At 41.2% G+C, this 18,856-nt stretch overlaps 1 protein-coding gene across 11 annotated transcripts in view; it reads right to left on the bottom strand.

Annotated features, from left to right (window-relative positions):
- Positions 1-18,856, bottom strand: part of AFF2 (ALF transcription elongation factor 2) — a 534,314-nt gene that overhangs the window by 163,240 nt on the left and 352,218 nt on the right. For 7 of the 11 annotated variants that reach the window (XM_024988032.2, XM_059883420.1, XM_024988033.2 and 4 more), the window contains 3 exons: positions 10,720-10,806; positions 4,888-4,924; positions 4,567-4,600 (listed from right to left, as the gene is read on the bottom strand). In XM_024988032.2, coding sequence (XP_024843800.1) covers positions 4,567-4,600; positions 4,888-4,924; positions 10,720-10,806 — 158 coding nt within the window. The remainder of the gene's footprint in view (positions 1-4,566; positions 4,601-4,887; positions 4,925-10,719; positions 10,807-18,856) is intronic. The other 4 variants (XM_024988034.2, XM_059883421.1, XM_005227592.5 and 1 more) reach the window with 1 other exon arrangement.

Below are 18,856 nucleotides of genomic sequence, written 5' to 3'. Positions count from 1 at the left end.
AAACCCAGGCCTCCTGCATTTTAGGCAGATTCTTTACCATCTGAGCCACCAGGGAAGCCCTGCTAAATATAATAGGGTGGTGTATATAAAAGCACCTGGCATGAGACCTGACACCTAGCCTCACCCATGATCCACCAGCAGAGTGATTATTGTCACAAATGTCTACCATTCCTGTGAGAGTGTAACTTCCTGTCCTCCTATCTGGTGCTACATTCAAGAATTTGTCCATGTGGTATGCATTGTTGTCACCCACAGGTAAACTGGCCACAACTAGACTCTTTTTTTCAGGCCTTTTGTCAACTGTCTGGGTCCATGGCTGGGAAGTTTTCAGACTTGTAGCTAGTGCCATAAATGAAGAAACTGGTTTCATGGCAAGGAAAGAGCAGACTTATGGTTACATTTCCAGTGGTCATGTATGGATGTGAGAGTTGGACTGTGAAGAAGGCTGAGCGCCGAAGAATTGATGCTTTTGAACTGTGGTGTTGGAGAAGACTCTTGAGAGTCCCTTGGACTGCAAGGAGATCCAACCAGTCCATTCTGAAAGAGATCAGCCCTGGGATTTCTTTAGAAGGAATGATGCTAAAGCTGAAACTCCAGTACTTTGGCCACCTCATGCGAAGAGTTGACTCATTGGAAAAGACTCTGATGCTGGGAGGGACAGGGGGCAGGAAGAAAAGGGGACGACAGAGGATGAGATGGCTGGATGGCTGGATGGCATCACCAACTCGATGGGAGTGAGTTTGAGTGAACTCCGGGAGTTGGTGATGGACAGGGAGGCCTGGCGTGCTGCAATTCATTGGGTTTCAAAGAGTTGGACACGACTGAGCAACTGAACTGAACTGAACCTTTATGTTGGGCTTTTGTGGAAACTATCCAGAAATTCTCAACAGCACGACCTAAAACACAGGAGACACCTGATAAAAAGGGGGTCTGCATGATTTCCAACTTGACAGAATCCAAATGCAAACAACCAAGGATGACAAAGGAAATACCCAAACATCCATATATGGAGCTGCCATCTTCTCACTGGTCCTTACAAAATGAGCTAAAGTCAAGGCAAGACTAGAGGGATACTCTTGAGTTCATGGTTGCTGTCTGAAAATGATTGACAGGAAGAATTTGATCTGTCCCTATTCAGGATGGCTCATAAAAGACCAACAAAGTCATGTATTTTGGTAAAGCTACTGCACTGACAAATAATTGACAAGCTGATAGAGTCAACTAGATGAAGACATCTAACTCAATGAAGAAAATTCAAGTTTTTTGGATTTGATTTCCATTTGCTCCTCCATTGTTCTTTAATGGTGCCATAAAGAAACTAGAAGGTAACCCATTATCTGGGGTGTCCCTTCAATCTCTGAATCTTTTCCCTGAAATAAATGGGTGCTTTAGAGGCAGGACAGACATGGTATCACTGTAGAACTACACAACTCTACAGCCTGAGAAATACAACTTGACCTTCAATAGCCCATGTCCCACTCTTCTGGGGGGAAAAGACCATTTTTGAAGGAGGCTAGAAACTCCACTGGATTTAGAAGACCTGGGTGAGGCCTGTTCCAAGACTATAATACTCTGACTTATACAGGCTGAGGGAAACAAAACCTTCTGGGTCTTCTTTCCTCCAGAAATTATTAAGGGTTTACATTCAATGAACTTTGAGGTTGAGTTGAATTACTAGAAAGTATAACTGTTTACATTTGAATTGTGGCAAGTGTTTGCATGTATACCAGTATGCATATATACATATGTTTGCTATTTTGCCTCATGTCCCTCAAGGGGCTCTATCTCTATACTCTGAAATAAAAATAAATTCCCCCTTGATTTAAACTTGAATCCTCTCAATCCAAGGTCAATGCTTTCCCCCAATGCCATCAGTGTCATGGAACAGAGACTCAAGCCTGGATCTTGAAACTCTCCCAGTTGCATGCTCTGGCCTCCTGAGAAGTTAGGGTTCCAGCTGGAACAGGTAGGATGTCACCACTTAGATGGACACCCTATAGAAAGCACTGTGTGTCAATGGAGCATGCTGGGGCGAGAAGAGCTTCCATCTTCCCAAGGCCAGTGATCCCGCTGCATCACAGAGTCTGGTTAGTTCCGAGCTTGCACTCGGGGAACCCTGAGCCGGTGTTTTCAGTCCTGGTGCTGATCCGTGTAGTCCTTATAAACAACCCAGGCCCAAATGGAAGATCGGCATTTCGTCATTTGGGGAAATGAGGCCAAAATGAGGAAAACAATCAAGTAGTCCAGTAGCAAAGGGGCTTTGATTTACAGGGCTCTCATGTCTTCCTACTGCAGTGAGGGCTAGGGGCTTGCCCAGGACATTCGTAAGCCTTAGGAGGGTGTCTCTCCTGCAGAAGGGCTGTCTTGGGGCTGCTTCCCACCAACCTCCAGCCACTAACAGTCTGTCTACATGCAGGATGTTCTCAGATGCCTGGAGGATGACCTTGCCAGACGAAAAAGCCTAGAAACTGACTTAAAAAGCACAGTGTAGTAAAATAAGGGAGAATGACTATAATGGCTAAGTTGATAATAATTTGGAAGCTAAAAGTGAAAATAATTATTATAGCTCTGATCTGTCCTGTGTTAAACCTATACCCTACCACAAGAAGGTCATTTATTCCAGCTGGAGTCTGACAAACAATGCTTAGACTTTAGATCAAGCAACTAAAAGAAGAGGGGTTCACTCAGTAAACAGACTCAGTGTCTTCCATTTTTATCAACAAGGCCTATAGAGCACATTAGCCCTACTAAGTGCACTGTATACCCAGTGCTACTGTCTGCAGATGCAGCCTCTAGCTATAAACCACAATTGACAAGTTTATTTCTGTTAGTTACAAACTACCGAAATACTGCATTTTATGGTCTATATGGAAATCAGCATATTTCACAGCAGGAGCCTAAAACTCTTGCTTTAGGAGTAGAATCATTTTACAATGGAAAAAAAAATATTCTTATAAGTTTTCATGTTGGGAAACCTGCACTGATTTCCTGAATGCTCGACTGTGTGCGTGTGTGAGTGTATGCGTATGTGTATGTGAATTATACTGGCTTTGGAATAAGAGTGGAGCAAGTTAGGAGTAGAGGTAAGGAGAATAAGGTTTATTGTCTACTAGGATAACAAGGGGGACGTCAATGCAAAATGATGACTGGAAAAGCTGGAATGAACAATATCAAAGATGATTTTGGGACTTCCCCGGTGGTCCAATGGTTAAGAATCCACCTTGCAATGCAGGGGACGTAGGTTTGACCCTTAGTTGGGGAACTAAGATCCCACCTGCCATGGGGGAACTAAGCTTGTGTACCACAACTACTGAGCCCATGCGATTTGGAGCCTGCAAGCCACAACTTGAGAGAAATCCAAGCATCACAACAAGGACCCAACACAGCCAAAAAAACTTTTTTTCAATTACCACATTTCCATGTAATTTGGCCCTTAAATCAAGGTTATAGTTTTATTTTCCTCTTTTCTCTTTTTCCCTGGATTCTTTAAATGGAGAATTCTGGGGTATTGAAATGGAACCTTGACTTATAAGGCACGGATCAGGCCAGAAAACCAAGAGGACTGATGATGAGGTCAGCGTTTGTGGGAATTTAGTACTAAACAGAACTAAGACCATGGAAATACCACTGACTTTCTCAGAGCCTTGGTCTGTTTGGGAGTCATTCCCAGTTGTTTTGTGCAATTATTCGTGATCTTCCAAAAGGTGAGCAATTCACTTCAAGTGTGCCATTAGGCCACTCAAATGACGTACATTATTTCATTTTGAAAATTTTCAAGTATGTGACTATTACTCACACAGAAAAGTTGGCTTCCATTTTCTATTATTAGGAATGAAAGAAGTTGTGAGAGAACTACTCCCTTGATACGCTCTTGGACAAATGGATATTACAAAATCTACAATAGTTAATCTGAGGAAATTGGTTTCTCCAGGCCCCTCCTTCAGTGAACATTAGTAAAAAATGAAAACAGTGTGGAGTGAATTGCAGGGCCCTGGCTTCTGAACCTAGTATCATGCAATCTCTTATTCCATCTCTTGCTGGCTGCCCTTGTTTATCTTTAATATACAGTCACCAGATGACCTGTGAACAGCGAGGTCCCAGGCTGACTGGCCAGAACAATGCACTCAAGCCCTCATGTTCAAACACCGCTACTTAGGTGGCTTCTTTCTCCATCCTAGTCAGTGGTGGCTGAATGTTACATATAAAGATGTCTGTGGCTGAAGTGACACAATGCTCAAACAACTAGACAACTGAAGACTCACAGTTCAAACAACTCACATAGCTCAAACAACTCAAGAATCACAGTTATTTTTGACCCAGCTTGTATCTACAATGCTAGAGAGCCTAATGGTGATTTCATTCATTTTGGCCATTATTGGCTTATCGTGGGAAGTCTCACTCTCCCCTCTAATCACAGTCCACATTGTTAAGAGGCAAGTTTCCTATTTTCAAGGAGCAGCAGAGAGAACAAGATTCCCTCAGCACCAAAGCACATTTTCCTTGCCAAATGCCCCTGAAGAAGCCTGTTTCAGAAATCTGAATACTCGGGACTTGAATGGTACTCACTTTGTAGAAGCTCTGCTGGTCGGGTCACTCCACTCTGAAAAGAAAGCGCACAGACATTTACTGTCCACGTTTTCTACTGTCAAATGATAATTCTGAACAACATTGGTTTTGAACATGCAGCCCTTCCAGTTACACTTTTTCACAGAATCCTGCCATGTGTAACAGATGAAGTAAAAAGGAAACCAATTGGATATATCACAATGTGACTTTTTCTTATTGTTATTTCATGTTTGCATGATATTAGGTAGGAAAGAGAAGAAAGTGAGGGAGGAGAGGAGATAATGGTTTTGACCAAGAAAGATTTTTTTTCAAAACACTTACTTTGTAAGGCAAATCCTGGAGTCAGATGTTGGGATTCCTATAAGGAAGAACACAGACAATACAAACATTAGTTAAATGATACAAAAGAAACAAAAGGTCTATTTGTTACTGCTGAATATATAACTTGACTAATGTTGGCAAATAGGAAACCACTGTTAAGGAGTCCATTAATTAGGTTACTGTCAGTAGCTCTACTTAAAGGATAGACATTTGCCAGCTAAACCTGCTACAACTTGACCATAAGTGCCATTTTATCAGAATTACACATAAGACTGGTATCTGTTCGGAAATGTGTGCAATGTGGGAACAAATGACCCATGTGTGAGATTCAAATGTATAATTTCTCACTTAGCTAGGCAATGATGCCTCTATGGAAGTAAAGGGGACTCGGTTCAAACAAAGGATCATGACTTTGGTAGAGGTATAAATAACACTGTAATTAGCAGACTGGCTCAGTTGTTCCATTTTATAGAAACAAGTCCAACTTTCTACCTTGACGGTGACACATATGTAATAGATGTCTCTTATTTTTACAAGAAAAGTATTCTTAAAACTTCATTGCAAAGTTGGAGATGTATAGGAAGCAATTCCAACTATGCGAGTGGAGAATGTGATCTAAAGAGATTTCAATTTTACTTGAAAGTCACCCTCAACGTGACTTATAAGTGTGTTAAGAAATCTGGATTTGCACACATCAGGCCTTCTGGGAGCATGGACACATGTGTGGAGGAAGGAGGGAATTTCAAAGGCAAAGCAACTGTTTCCAACCAGAGACAATGAATTCAAATAAATACAATAATTAATTATATCAAGAACATACACACACACACACACATATAGACACACACACATGTCTACATAACTGACTCACTTTGCTGTTCATGTAAAACTAAAAAAACATTGTAAATCAACTATAGTTTCAATTAAAAAATTCTTTAAAAGAATTATATCAATCTGCTGCAAGTAATCTATTCTTTAAGCTTAATCTTACCACCCTATAGAGTAAAAATAAGATCACAGCATAATATTATGTAAAAGAAGTGAGCTAGAATGATGATGATGTTGTGTTTAAATTGAAAGTGAGTTTTCAAATCTATGTAGCATGATTCTGTTACTCAAGACACTTATCTTCTGGCATGATCACCACACCAGAAGATGAGCAGAAACTCCACAAGACATGAGAAAGGCCTCTCAAGCAAAGGGCTGACACTAAGCCCAGGTAGTTTGCTGCTCAAGGGCTTCTCCACCCTACACTGCCATCCTTTCCCCAGTCTGCTAGACAACTAACTTTTGAGAAAAGACCCTAATAAGCTTCGCCATTTGATTCCCACCCCTTAGCAAATTACATGGTGAGGAAGGGGAAACATTTCTAAAAACACAGCCACTAGAAACATTGAGACATGAAACCTGACAGCACAGGGGGCCAAAGCATATGACACAGCACAGTCAGAACTGAAAATACACCAGAGTCTATGGCCATTTAATATACAGGCAAGCATTCCTAGCCATGTCAATAGCTCCCGAGGACACAATTACAGCATAGTATAATATTACTTGGACTTCCTTGGTGGCTCAGATGGTAAAGAATCTGCCTGCAATGCAGGAGACCTGGGTTCGATCCTTGGGCTGGGAAGATGCCCTCGAGGAGGACATTGCAACCCGCTCCAGTATTCTTGCCTGGAGAATCCCATGGACAGAGGGGTCTGGCGGGCTACAGTCCATGGAGTCACAAAGAGTCAGATGCAACTGAATGACAAAGCACATAATATTACAGCATGCTGCAATAACTAAGGCTTCCCTTATGGCTCAGCTGGTAAAGAATCCGCCTGCAATACGGAAGACCTGGGTTCAATCCCTGGGTTGGGAAGATCCCCTGGAGAAGGGAAAGACTACCCACTCCAGTATTCTGGCCTAGAGAATTCCATGGAGTATATAGTCCATGGGGTTGCAAACAGTCAGACACAACTGAGCAACTGAACTGAACTAACTGCTGGAAGGATAGCCTTTTGTTATCCAAGAATTTCAGTTATCCAGAGCATCACATTTCCCAGAGTGCCAAATAAATGAGTAGTTAACCATTTGTTCATAACTATATGCTCATTATTTAAAAAACAAATTTCATTACAATTGTATAGGACAAGTTTGGTCTGGCATAGCTTCAGGAATTAAACAACAGCATTCAGAGTCAAGTAAATGGTATCTCTGATTATGGCCAGCCTTTGTACTGCTCCCAGAAATCTGGATTGAGTTTTTACCCTTCATCCACGTATCGTGGACATCAGACCCAAACAGTCAGTTGTTTGAGGCTTCAGAGCAGTGATGCATGAAACAAATTGGACGGTTATATTTTTGAGTGAATTTGACTCAACTGTGTTATGTATTCTTGATACAGTTTTTAATGTTTAGCTGGGTAAGACTGTTTCAAACCAGAATTCCAAACCAATGAAATATCTTTGGACATTACCCAAGTTCCTTTGCATACATACCCAATCCTGACTGAAAAATAGCTTGGTCATGGGGAGAATTTGCATTGTTCATATAGTAATTGTTGATTCACGTCATACAAATTTTTTCAAATGTCTGACTTTGATCTGTGCATTTCTTGTATGGACATGTCACACCAATAATTTTAGGAGTAGAATATAACAATGCCAAAATGTTTTCACAAACTTATGTCAGGCTATTTTAAATAATAGCCTTAATTGTAAAATCAGAGGCTCCTGTAGGATTTAGATTCTAAAGCAGGGGTTGGCAAACCTCTCCTATAAAGGGCCAGACAGTAAATATTTTAGGCTTTGAGGGGCCTATAGTGTCTGTCATAACTATCTAACCTTGCCATTTTAGTGTGATGGCAGTCATAGATAAGACATACATGAATTGGTGTGGTTAGATTCCATGAAAGCTTGATTTATAGACACTGAAATTTGAGTTCCATATCACTCATAGCATCTCATGGCATTCATATTACTAGTAATTTTCATATTCTTTGGAAAATCTTAGCCATTTAAAAATCTAAAAAGCCATGGGCTGTCATTTGCCAACTTCTGTCTAAAGGGACTTTCCCCAAGGGACATAACTAGCTCCCTCAATGTGGCATAGAGTTTTTCCATTTTCCATCTGAAAATATGGCATTTCAATTTGAGATGGATAAGTAAATTTCACTAAGTTGAGGACTTTCAAGCGTATTGGTTTTTGTAAGTTTATAGAATCATAGATTATTTGGCCTGGAAAATCCACTGGAGTTACACATAGCACACATGTTCATGCACGCACACACACACAGTACAAATGAGGAAACTGATGCTTAGAAGAATTTGGACAGAACCACACAGCCAGCAAATGGCAGAACCAGGATTAAGAACAGCCAGGTCTTCAGCTCCTAAGACCCTTTCCTCCATGAAAGCTCTGTAGTGAAAGGAAGAAACGGATGCTTTCTGAGAGGATGGTGTCACCTAGTCCTGGTGCAAGCACAAGGAAAGGACCAGCACCCCAGGTACATGTATTTGCTGGAGAATACCCGCGTTTTGGAAGATGGAATCTGAACTGGTGCATCTATAAACTGGTGTGATAAACATATCACTAGAACACCCAGAACTAAAGACAGGCTCACTCATTTATCAGCTGAGTGATTCTGAACACATTTCTTGACTGTGTGCCTCAGTTTTCTCCTCTGTAAACTAGGGACATTCAAATTACCAACATAGTGCATGTGTACATGCTAAATCACTTCAGCAGTGTCCGACTCTTTCGCAAACACATGGACTGTAGCCCAACAGGCTCCTCTGTCCATGGAATTTCCCAGGCAAGAATATTGCAGTGCATAGCCACTCCCTTGTCCAGGGGATCTTCTTTACCCAGGGATTGAACCCAGTCTCCTGCACTGCTCCTGGATTCTTTACCACTGAGCCAATGGGAAGTCCGCCAATATAGTGAGGATTGAATTATTTACTATGTAGTCAGTGCTCAGAACCAAGCGAGGTACACAACAGCATTATATGCGCTATTCATGTTGTTATTATTATTTAAAATGTACTTTTCTTTCAAATCAACGTTTTGGCAGGAATCAAGGGAAACAAAAGAGTGGCTGGGTAGCCATACTGGTTTCACCATTTTATCCCACTTGCGTTTACCTTTATCGTGGGGTTGATGGTAGCACAGATAATTGACAGAAAATGCAGATCAGGCCTGATTTCAAATTTTGCACTTACTATAAAAGCCCATTTCAACAACCAGTTCTACTGTAAACACTTGCAAATGTCAAAATTGCGACTTGCATGAATTATCTGCAAAATTGGAAAAATATAGCTGAAAACACTGCAATCATTGTACAAATGTTGGATTCAACACCTGAAACAGATGAACTGATCACTTGGCTGCGATGCCAGGGAGAAGGATATCAAACCCAGGGCAGCCTGACCATGGAGAGTTGGACTTCAGGAAGGAATGACACACCATGGACCCTGCTCACTTAGTTCTGATCCCTTTCAAAGGTGGAAGGGGATGATTAAACACAGTTTAGGCCAATGTTACTCTCAAAACAATGACTCTAAAATTAAAGGATGTGATTGGGTTTCTCCTACAAATAAAGTCCAATATCCTTTGTTGGCATTCAAGGCCTTTCCCAAAGATGCACTTATGTGCCTGGGGTTCACTTGAGACCATATAGTCTACATCCCACCATGATCTCTCTAGGTGCCTTGCTCTCCTGTTCTGCATGGAGAGTTCTTCTCTTGGGCCCTTCTCTACCTGTCAAAGTTGTAAGCAGCCTCCAGGTAATGTCACCTTTAAGCACTTGGTCACTGCCCCAGGGAGTATGAAATCCTTCTCAGGGCCTTTATTCTCTATTAAGGCACATGCTACATTGCTTTGTCATTTCATGTTTTTCTTCACCCTTAACTTTATTGTATGTCCTCGGTAAGTGGTTTCTGAATAAATGGATGGATGGGTGGATGGACAGATGGGTGGATGAATGGGTGGGTAGATGAATAGGGAGATGGGTGGATGGATGGATGGGTGGGTGGATGGAAGGGTGGGTGGATGGATGGATGGGTAAATAGATAGGTGGATGGATGCATGGGTGGATGGGTAGGTGGATGGGTGAATGCATGGATGGCTGGATGGGTGGGTAGATGAATAGATGAATGGATGGATGGATGGATAGATAGCTAATTGGATGGGAGAAAAGAAGACATTATTTTTTCTTTTAAAATGTGTTATTGGAATATCCACAACTACTCAGGCATTTTTAAAAATAATGCTGAGAAAAAATTCTTACTGAGAGCAAGTGAGGAAAAATGTATATGAAACACTTGACATATATGTTTCATATATTTCATTTATATGAAACACTTGACAGTTCTACACTAGAACTGTAGGAGAAAAGGTTCTGTCAATATGATTTGTTGGCATGTGAGAATCTGTCTGCTTGTGGGCGAGGACTAGAAGTGATACATGAAAGTGAAAACTGATCCATTAGGCTGAAGAGTACTGGGTTTTTTAATTAAAACAGTCTGGGATGTTGTTCCATCATCTATTGGGTCTTTCTTAAGGGGTGAGTTCACTCTTCTCTCTGGTCCATCAGCTCAGGGGACAGTAGCTCAGCCAGTGGTGGTGCTCTAGGAATAATGATCTACAAGCTAGCATCTGGTGGACATTCTCTTAAAGACGCTCTTTCAATAAATATGCTATTTGTATTAACATCCTGAGGGACACGAAAGAGTCTAGATATTATGGCCGTAGAACACCAAGGCCACTTCTGTTTTTAAGATTCCAATGGGAAGATTGGTATAACTAACACCATAGCAAGGGAAATGGAGCAAGAAGATCACTGACCTGTCCTGGGATGGAAAGTGTGCTCTGCTCAGAATTTCCGGGAGTATGCATGGCAGTGAGAGGAGTAGGCCAGGGATGGGTCATCTCCTGATGAGGAAAAACAAAGCAACTTTATTCGCAGGAACTTCAAAAAATGAAACACTTTCTTGGCACTAAACATGGTAGGCCCTTTCTATATACTTACTGACTTAATTGGCTTAAATTTTTTCAGGGGAACTTAAAGTCATTCAGTCCATTCCCCTGCTCCACACTGCTGCTTAAAGCCTATCTTTGAGACAAAGGGCCATTCCACATCCACTTGTACATTGCCAGTGATGGGGAGTTCACTACTGTTCAAAGCAGCCAGTTTCATGTTCAGACAGCCTGATCACACTATTCTTTCCAGCCGGGAGCTAAAAAAATCTGTCTCCCAAGAGGTTCTACCTCAGGATCGCCCTTTGGAGCCACACAGAACACATTGTTTCTTCTTTCTCCTGACAAGCTGTTGGAAGACAGCAGCCTGATCCCCTGGTGCCATCTTTTCTCCAGTCAGAGACATTGGAAACTTGTTCATTCATTGATAGGGAACCTTCAACTTCTCTTCTAATGCCTGAATTCTGTGTTCTGTCAACTATCTCAGGTGCTCCCAGGAGGGACTCAGGACTGCCTGGGGCTCTTCTGACTCATGATCTCCTGTTTCAGGTGTGATCTGCCAGCTCAGGGCAGGGCAGCACGATCACCACCTCATTCTGGATGCTCTGATATTCATTTCTCTTGATGTAGCCTAACTGTTAGTGACAAGTTTAGGACCATGCTATTGACACAGTGCGTTTTTGAGCTGAAGTCTTAATGTTGGCATGGCCCCTCAGGTGCCCACTCTCCACGAGCAGAGAGGGTAGGTCCTCAGTTCTTTTAAACACTCGCTTTTAAAAGAGGTGCTGTTCAAATCTTGCTGGAGTCTTAGGACTCACGGTACGTTCCCCAAATAGTGAGGATAATTAAATCACATGCTCGACATCCCAAGAGAGATGACAAAGTTTGTGAAGCTGGACGGTGTCGGACTATGCTGGATTCATCAAACATTTTGGTATATGGACATTAAATCTAAAAATCAATGTAATGATGGAAATAAAGGCAAACTTGGGAGGAGGGGATCAAAGTTTATGAAAGGCCTTTTTAATGAGTCAGTTATATAATACTTTTCCCCAATCTTTATGGGTAACATAATTAGTCATTTCAAAGGTAATATTAATAAGAACTCTCAGGTAGCACTAAACCATGTTTTTTTTCCCCCTTCTATAATTATCCAGTTCAAAAAGAGTCTTTGATGTCTGAAGAGCTGTAATGCAAGAAGATACTTCACAGATTCATTCACAGCGGAACCGCTGAAGCAGAATCTGTAAGTATGATTCAGAGGAGCCCTGACACAGATTGGATTCTACCTGGCACTATTTAAAAGGAGGCGGTAAGTACATTAAAAATGCATACCAGATTTAAAGGGGATGCTTAACCTACTTAAAAGATAGACTATTTCCAAGTGTTTTCTAGTTGTGCATTTGTATGCAGTTGATAACATTCATGACAAACGCTACTTATGTATTCATCAAAACTGGTCCAATGTAACTATACATGACAACAGCTTCAAGCTGAATTCTAGTTACTCTGTGTCTTTAAAATACACAGTGATTTCTTTGAAAATTTAGATAGTGTTTCCTGAGTAAGACCGGTCTTTTCCAATATTAGTCTCATCATTTAAAAGACACAGGTCCTATTGATACAGTAAGCCTCAGCCTGGGATAAGAGTGTTGTTTCTTCAGCAACCGGGGAGGAAGCTTTGATCAATGAGAAACTTAGTTATCCATACCTTTCCACCACTGGCTTTAGAGGTGTGCATCTGGGTTTATTCAAAGGTGTTTCAGACACCTAGATGGATGACTCACTTCTTGAAGGTGTACCCTCTCCCTCAGGTCTGCTATATTTACTTAGTGGCAGAATCTGATCCTGAATTACTTTTGGAGTGTGCTTCTCTGCTGGCCAATCCACATGAAGCTACATATACTTGCACATTTTCAATGATGACTGAGTCACTGAAATTGTGAGATTTCATGAAATGGCAAACTGGCTCCATGGTACCATCAATGCATTTGATTAAGACAGGGAGGAGGCAGCTGAAAGGAATATAATTTACTGAAAGACTATCTTCAGCAAGGAACCTTGGCATAAGCTCTTCCGCTTTCAAAATGAGTTAGACCTAGAACGTGTGCGAAGCTCACAGCAGATTTTTCATTGTAATTCTTTTCATTCACACTTGAAGGATATTAATCTATTTTTATGTTCTTGTTATTCCCAAGATAAGAACATGCACACCCCCTTATCCAACTGTAGTAATCTGCATGTTCTTCAAGTGGGAATGAGCACCTGCTCCAAAGTGTTGCCAAAGCTTTGACAACATGCTCCAGGGCTGAGCACCTGTACTCAATATCAAGCATCACTGCTCCGTTAACCACAAAAATTACACACGCATGCACGTGAGATTGGTCTGAAACTCCATCTCTGGGCTCCTATGATCCTCCCTGAGAAAGATAAAGCAGGGATTCATCCCTGCACTAGGCCATCAATGTAGTGGAGGTTCTGAGACGTGGGGCCTCACACTGGCCAGAAGCGACTGCCGGGGACCAGGTACATGGCACAGACTCTTTCCATGACACTAGATGCATCTCCCCTTTGTGAGGTCAACTTTGGTTTATGGAGAAAGGACTAAGCAAGCAATGCTGTTTTATTTTGCAGTACTTCACAAGCAATAGAGAATTCTATGCAGTTTCTAAAAATAGGGCAGATGCTTACCCTCCTGTGATCTGAAGACTCCCTAGCCAAACACAGAATAAATCAGAAAAGGCCCATTTTCCACTAGCAATTATTTTCCAACCAGATCCTCCAGCACTAGGGCCTGAGCAAATCCAAAACAGCTTGTGGGGAGACTTGCTTTGCCTGACTTAGAAACAGAAGCTGGGTGCTCCACACTCTGAGGGGCAGAAATAGTCAGAATTCCAGACCCTGCTGGTCTCAGTTATGTCCCAGATTAATCCAACACACAGCTGGCTGTTTTTACAAGTGTCTACTCTGTTGGCCAAGCCTTATCTCATTCACCTTTCTATCTCTAGTGCCTAGGACATAGTAACTGGCTATTGTGAGATATTATTATTAGTCTCTGAAGTTTCTATGTGTGAATTATCATTATTATTAACAATAACAAAAATATCAAGATTTATCTAGTCATTACAAGTGTGTCAAAGCTCCTTTCTTTCTCCTGGGTCCTGGTGCGCACAAGGTTTTGTTGTGCCCTTCATGGCAAATAGATGGGGAAACAATGGAAACAGTGACAGACTTTATTTTCTTGGGCTCCAAAATCACTGCAGATGGTGACCACAGCCAAGAAGTTAAAAGACGCTTGCTCCTTGGAAGAAAAGCTATGACCAAACTAGACATCATATTAAAAAGCAGAGACATTACTTTGCTGACAAAGGTTGGTCTAGTCAAAACTATGGTTTTTCCAGTAGTCATGTATGGATGTGAGAGTTGGACCATAAAGAATCCTGAGTGCCGAAGAATTGATGCTTCTGAACTGTGGTGTCGTTGAGACCACAAGGACTCTTGAGAGTCCCTTGGACTGCAAGGAGATCAAACCAGTCCATCCTAAAGGAAATCAGTCCCGAATATTCATTGGAAGGACTGATGCTGAAGCTCCAATACTTTGGCCACCTGATGGGAAGACCTGACTCATTAGAAAAGACCCTGATGCTGGGAAAGATTGAAGGCAGGAGGAAAAGGGGATGACAGAGGATGAGATGGTTGGATGACATCACTGACTCAATGAACATAAGTTTGAGCAAGCTCCAGGAGATGGTGAAGAACAGGGAAGCTTGGCGTGCTGCAGTCCATGGGGTGGCAAAAAGTTGGACAGGACTGAGCGACTGAATAAAAACAACAAGTGTGTCAGCCACTTAGTTCCCACACTTGGCCTTTCTGTGCCATAAACTATAGAGGCAGGGATTAGCATCGCATTCATTGGGCAGATGAGGAAACAGACGCAAAGAATTCCCTTTGATGGATTCCCTGCATTTTTGTTCTACTAACTTGTACTCTTATGTACCAGTCACCAGGATCCAGAAAGCATTAAAAGTCAAAGTTCTTCCACAAAGAGGTCACTCTGCTTAACACTAAGCTATCAGCGAAGATTTCACTGTGCGAGGTCCTGGGAAAGGCTTTGTGGTGAAGGCAAGAGGAGCAGTGTCTGTGCATGTACATGTGTCTCTGTGTGGTGTAAATAATGATAATAATACTGATGACTTACGTTGGGGCTTTGGTTGAAATGAATGCTTTCAGAAAAATTATCTCATTCAATCAATAACTTAAACATATAGAATGCCTGCTTATCAAAATTGCAGGTGACAGTAAACTGTGAGCATTCAAATTCAGAGAGATCCTGCAAAACTGGCCTGAAGCTGATGAGATGAATTTTAACAGAGGTAAATGAAAACTGCAATTATATTCCACAAACCAAGTGTAAAACTGTAAAATGAGAAAGACTTAGTGTAATTCATGGCTAAAACCTCAAATATTTTAGTTAACCCTTAAGTCAATTTGAGGGATTTGGCAGTTCTTTTGACTGCCAATGCCAGCTCAGGTGATATGTAGGTTAGCATGATGCTCATAATGTGGAAGGCAACTGTTGGTTATACCATAACAGTGCATTGTACAAGACAAGAGTTTACCATCCTAGATGACCCATACCAGCAGGGGCACTGGAATACTGCAAGCTCTTAAAAGGGATGGTTACCAGAACCACCAGAGCTTTGAAAGCTCATCACACTTATGAATGCCCTTCAAGAGAATGAGGAAAGTTTAGTCTACAGGAAAGGGAAGTTGAGGGAAGGTCTGAGTGGTGCATTCAGATACCTGAAGGGAACCCACTCTGTGGACCAAGAGGTTAGGACAAGCCCTATGGATCGAAGTTACCAGGGAAATAATTTTAACTCTAACTAAGGAAGAATTTCCAATCAGGTGAGCTTTCCAACCACAGAGCCTACTGCTTCAGAAGGCAATGAGTAACCCATCTCTACAGGCAAGACAGCCCCTGCCTAGGGTACCAGAAAAGGGATTCCTATAAAGTTGGGGGGCCGGGTGGGGCTCATGGACTAACTACATTGCCTTATATAATTGTGCGATTCTATTCTTTTTCTCTGTAAAATCAATGATATTGATGAGATGATACAAAACTGAATCTGGAGCAGTAGGATCTTTCACATGACATGTAAACATGACTGATCAAACCGGCTAAGGAAATTCATCACGGTCTTGGGGGTGGTGGGCAAGTGCCAGGGGAGCCTACTATCTCACAGTGAGACAGCGAACAACCCAATTCATCTGATTATTTGCTCAGGTCTCGGGAAGTCCAACAACGGTGGAACCATAGATTTTCCTGGGCGTCATAACTAACACTCCTACCAAACCTCTCCTGTAGTCTCAAAACCCTGTTCCACTTAATTTAATGAATATTCTTCTGTTTGGAATGCTCTTAAGACAGCCTCCTGAGCTTGTATCTCTGATGTCTATGCAAATTCTGGTTAGGAAGAAGTAGAAAATCAACTGTTACATTAAACAACTTCCCAACAATGAGCCAACACACAAAATGCAATCCACTAGGAAAACAAACAAACAAGAAGCTAAAGTTTCTAACAGTAGAATATGATTTTTAAAGTTTCTAACAGTAAAATATGATTTCATTGACATGTATAGAAATTCTGGCAATATTCTTTCAAATAAATAATTGACTGTTTTATTCAAAACTCCTTAGTACTGGCAGTTGTCTCAGGGAAGCTGGAAATTTTTTCCATTGGCCCTAGGAGTGTACATGCAAAACATCTAGCTCACACAGGCTGCCTTTGTCCTGGCAGCCCCCAAACCAGGGTTCCACTAAAAAAGAGCCTGATTCTAATTTACAATTGGGGAGCGATTATCAGTGACCCCGAGCTTCACCATGTGCTCATTCAATCAATTCATCTTCTTGCCATTGCCAAATGCAATCAATTCCATTTCATCTACTGAATATAATGGGGATGTGGATGGCCATAGGCAGGGCTTAGCCATGCAAATTCCTCTGGACCGGTTACTCCTCAGGCACTCCACATTTAAATGCTACAAAGAAATACCACAAAAGGCAGCAAAAGGGGGCAAGACCACCATAGTGACATACTGGGCAGAGTTCAACCAGATCCATCAAATTCTGCATATTTTAGCAAGAGCAACACAAGGCCACAGCCCATGCAACTAATTGGATGAGCCCTCAATAGATGAGCCCTCAATTGATGAGCAATCAATAGATGATTGCTTTGAAAATATCAATCCTTATCAGGACATTTATCTCAATCAGTTGAACCCATCAAAACAGAAAATGGGCCAGCCCAGTAGGAAATGTGGTTAGATCGAAATTGCCTTCTTTGGTAAAGTCAGTATTAGCACGAATTCAAGAGTAAGAAATTTAAGAACTGGCCATTGAGAAATGTTTTGGGAAGATCAGGAGGAGGAAACCTCGGTGGAGAGCTTTTGCTTAAGAGTCCAATGCAGGCATCAGAGGAATCTGATGTTACCCAAAGGCCATTTCTTAGCTTTTTTTTCACCCCGTGAATCTGTTCTCCTCATTTGTAAGTTAACTTGGAAATGTGTAAGCTACTCTTTTCAAAACTATTTTTTAACCTCATTGTCAAGTGTTTAGCTCTTCTTTTTCAAATTATTTTACCATTAAGTACATCCAAGTGACCATTATTTAAAATATACTGGTTTGATTGTATCTATGTGTGTATATCCATCTTGCTGCAGATGCCATTATTTTATTCTTTTTTTATGGCTGTGTAGTATTTCATTATGCATGTATGTGTGTGTGTATACATACATATATATGTAAATTTTCTTTATCCATGCTTCCAACCCTGGACATTTAAGTTGCTTCCAACCCTGGACTTTTAAGTTGCTTCCATCTCCTGCCTATCTTAATAGTGCTGCAATGAATATTGGGGTCTATGTATATTTTCAAATTATGGTTTTGTCCAGATATATGCCCAGGAGTGGGATTGCTGGATCATATGGTAACTCTATTATTACTCGTTAAAGGAACTTTCATACTGTTCCCCATAATGGCTGCACCTAATTACATTCCCTTTTTCCTACATTCTCTCCAGCATTTATTATTTGTAGACTTTTTGATCATGGCCATTCTGACTGGTATGAGGTGATACTCATTGTTGTTTTGATTTGTATTTCTCTAATAATAAGCAATGTTCAGCATCTTTTCTTGTGCCTATTGGCCATCTGCATGTCTTCTTTGAAGAAATGTCTATTTAGATCTTCTGTCCATTTTTTGATAGGACTATTTTTTAATATTGAGCTGTATAAACTGTTTGCATCATTCACAAATATTTTCTCACTTTCTGTATGCTGTCTTTTTGTTTTGTTTATGGAATACTACTCATCCATTAAAAAAAGAATGAAATAATGCCATTTGCAGCAACATGGATAGACCTAGAAATTATCATACTAGGTGAAGTAAGTCAGACAGATTAAAGGCAAATATCATATGACATCACTTCTATTTGGAACCTTAAAAAATGATACAAATAAACTTATTTACAAAATGGAAACAGACTCTCAGACATAGAAAACAAACTTATGGTTACCAAAGGGGAAAGGTTGGGCAGGGGATAAATTAGGTATTTGGGAGTAGCATATACACAACAACAAACTGTGGAAAATTCTTCAAGAGATGGGAATGAATACCAGACCACCTGACCTGCCTCCTGAGAAATCTGTATGCAGGTCAAGAAGCAACAGTTAGAACTGGACATGGAACAACGGACGGGTTCCAAATTGGGAAAGGAGTACATCAGGGCTGTATATTGACACTCAGCTTATTTAACTTATATGCAGAATACATCATGTGAAATGCCGGGCTGGATGAAGCACAAGATGGAATCAAGATTTCTGGGGAAATATCAATAACCTCAGATACACAGATGACACCACCCTCATGGCAGAAAGTGAAGAGGAACTAAAGAGCCTCTTGATGAAAGTGAAAGAGGAGAGTGAAAAAGCTGGCTTAAAACTC

The sequence above is a fragment of the Bos taurus genome, chromosome X (genome assembly GCF_002263795.3).
Source record: "Bos taurus isolate L1 Dominette 01449 registration number 42190680 breed Hereford chromosome X, ARS-UCD2.0, whole genome shotgun sequence".
Classification (NCBI taxonomy): domain Eukaryota; kingdom Metazoa; phylum Chordata; class Mammalia; order Artiodactyla; family Bovidae; genus Bos; species Bos taurus.
The sequence above is the reverse complement of the archived record's forward strand: the minus strand, read 5'-3'. Positions and strand labels throughout refer to the sequence as shown.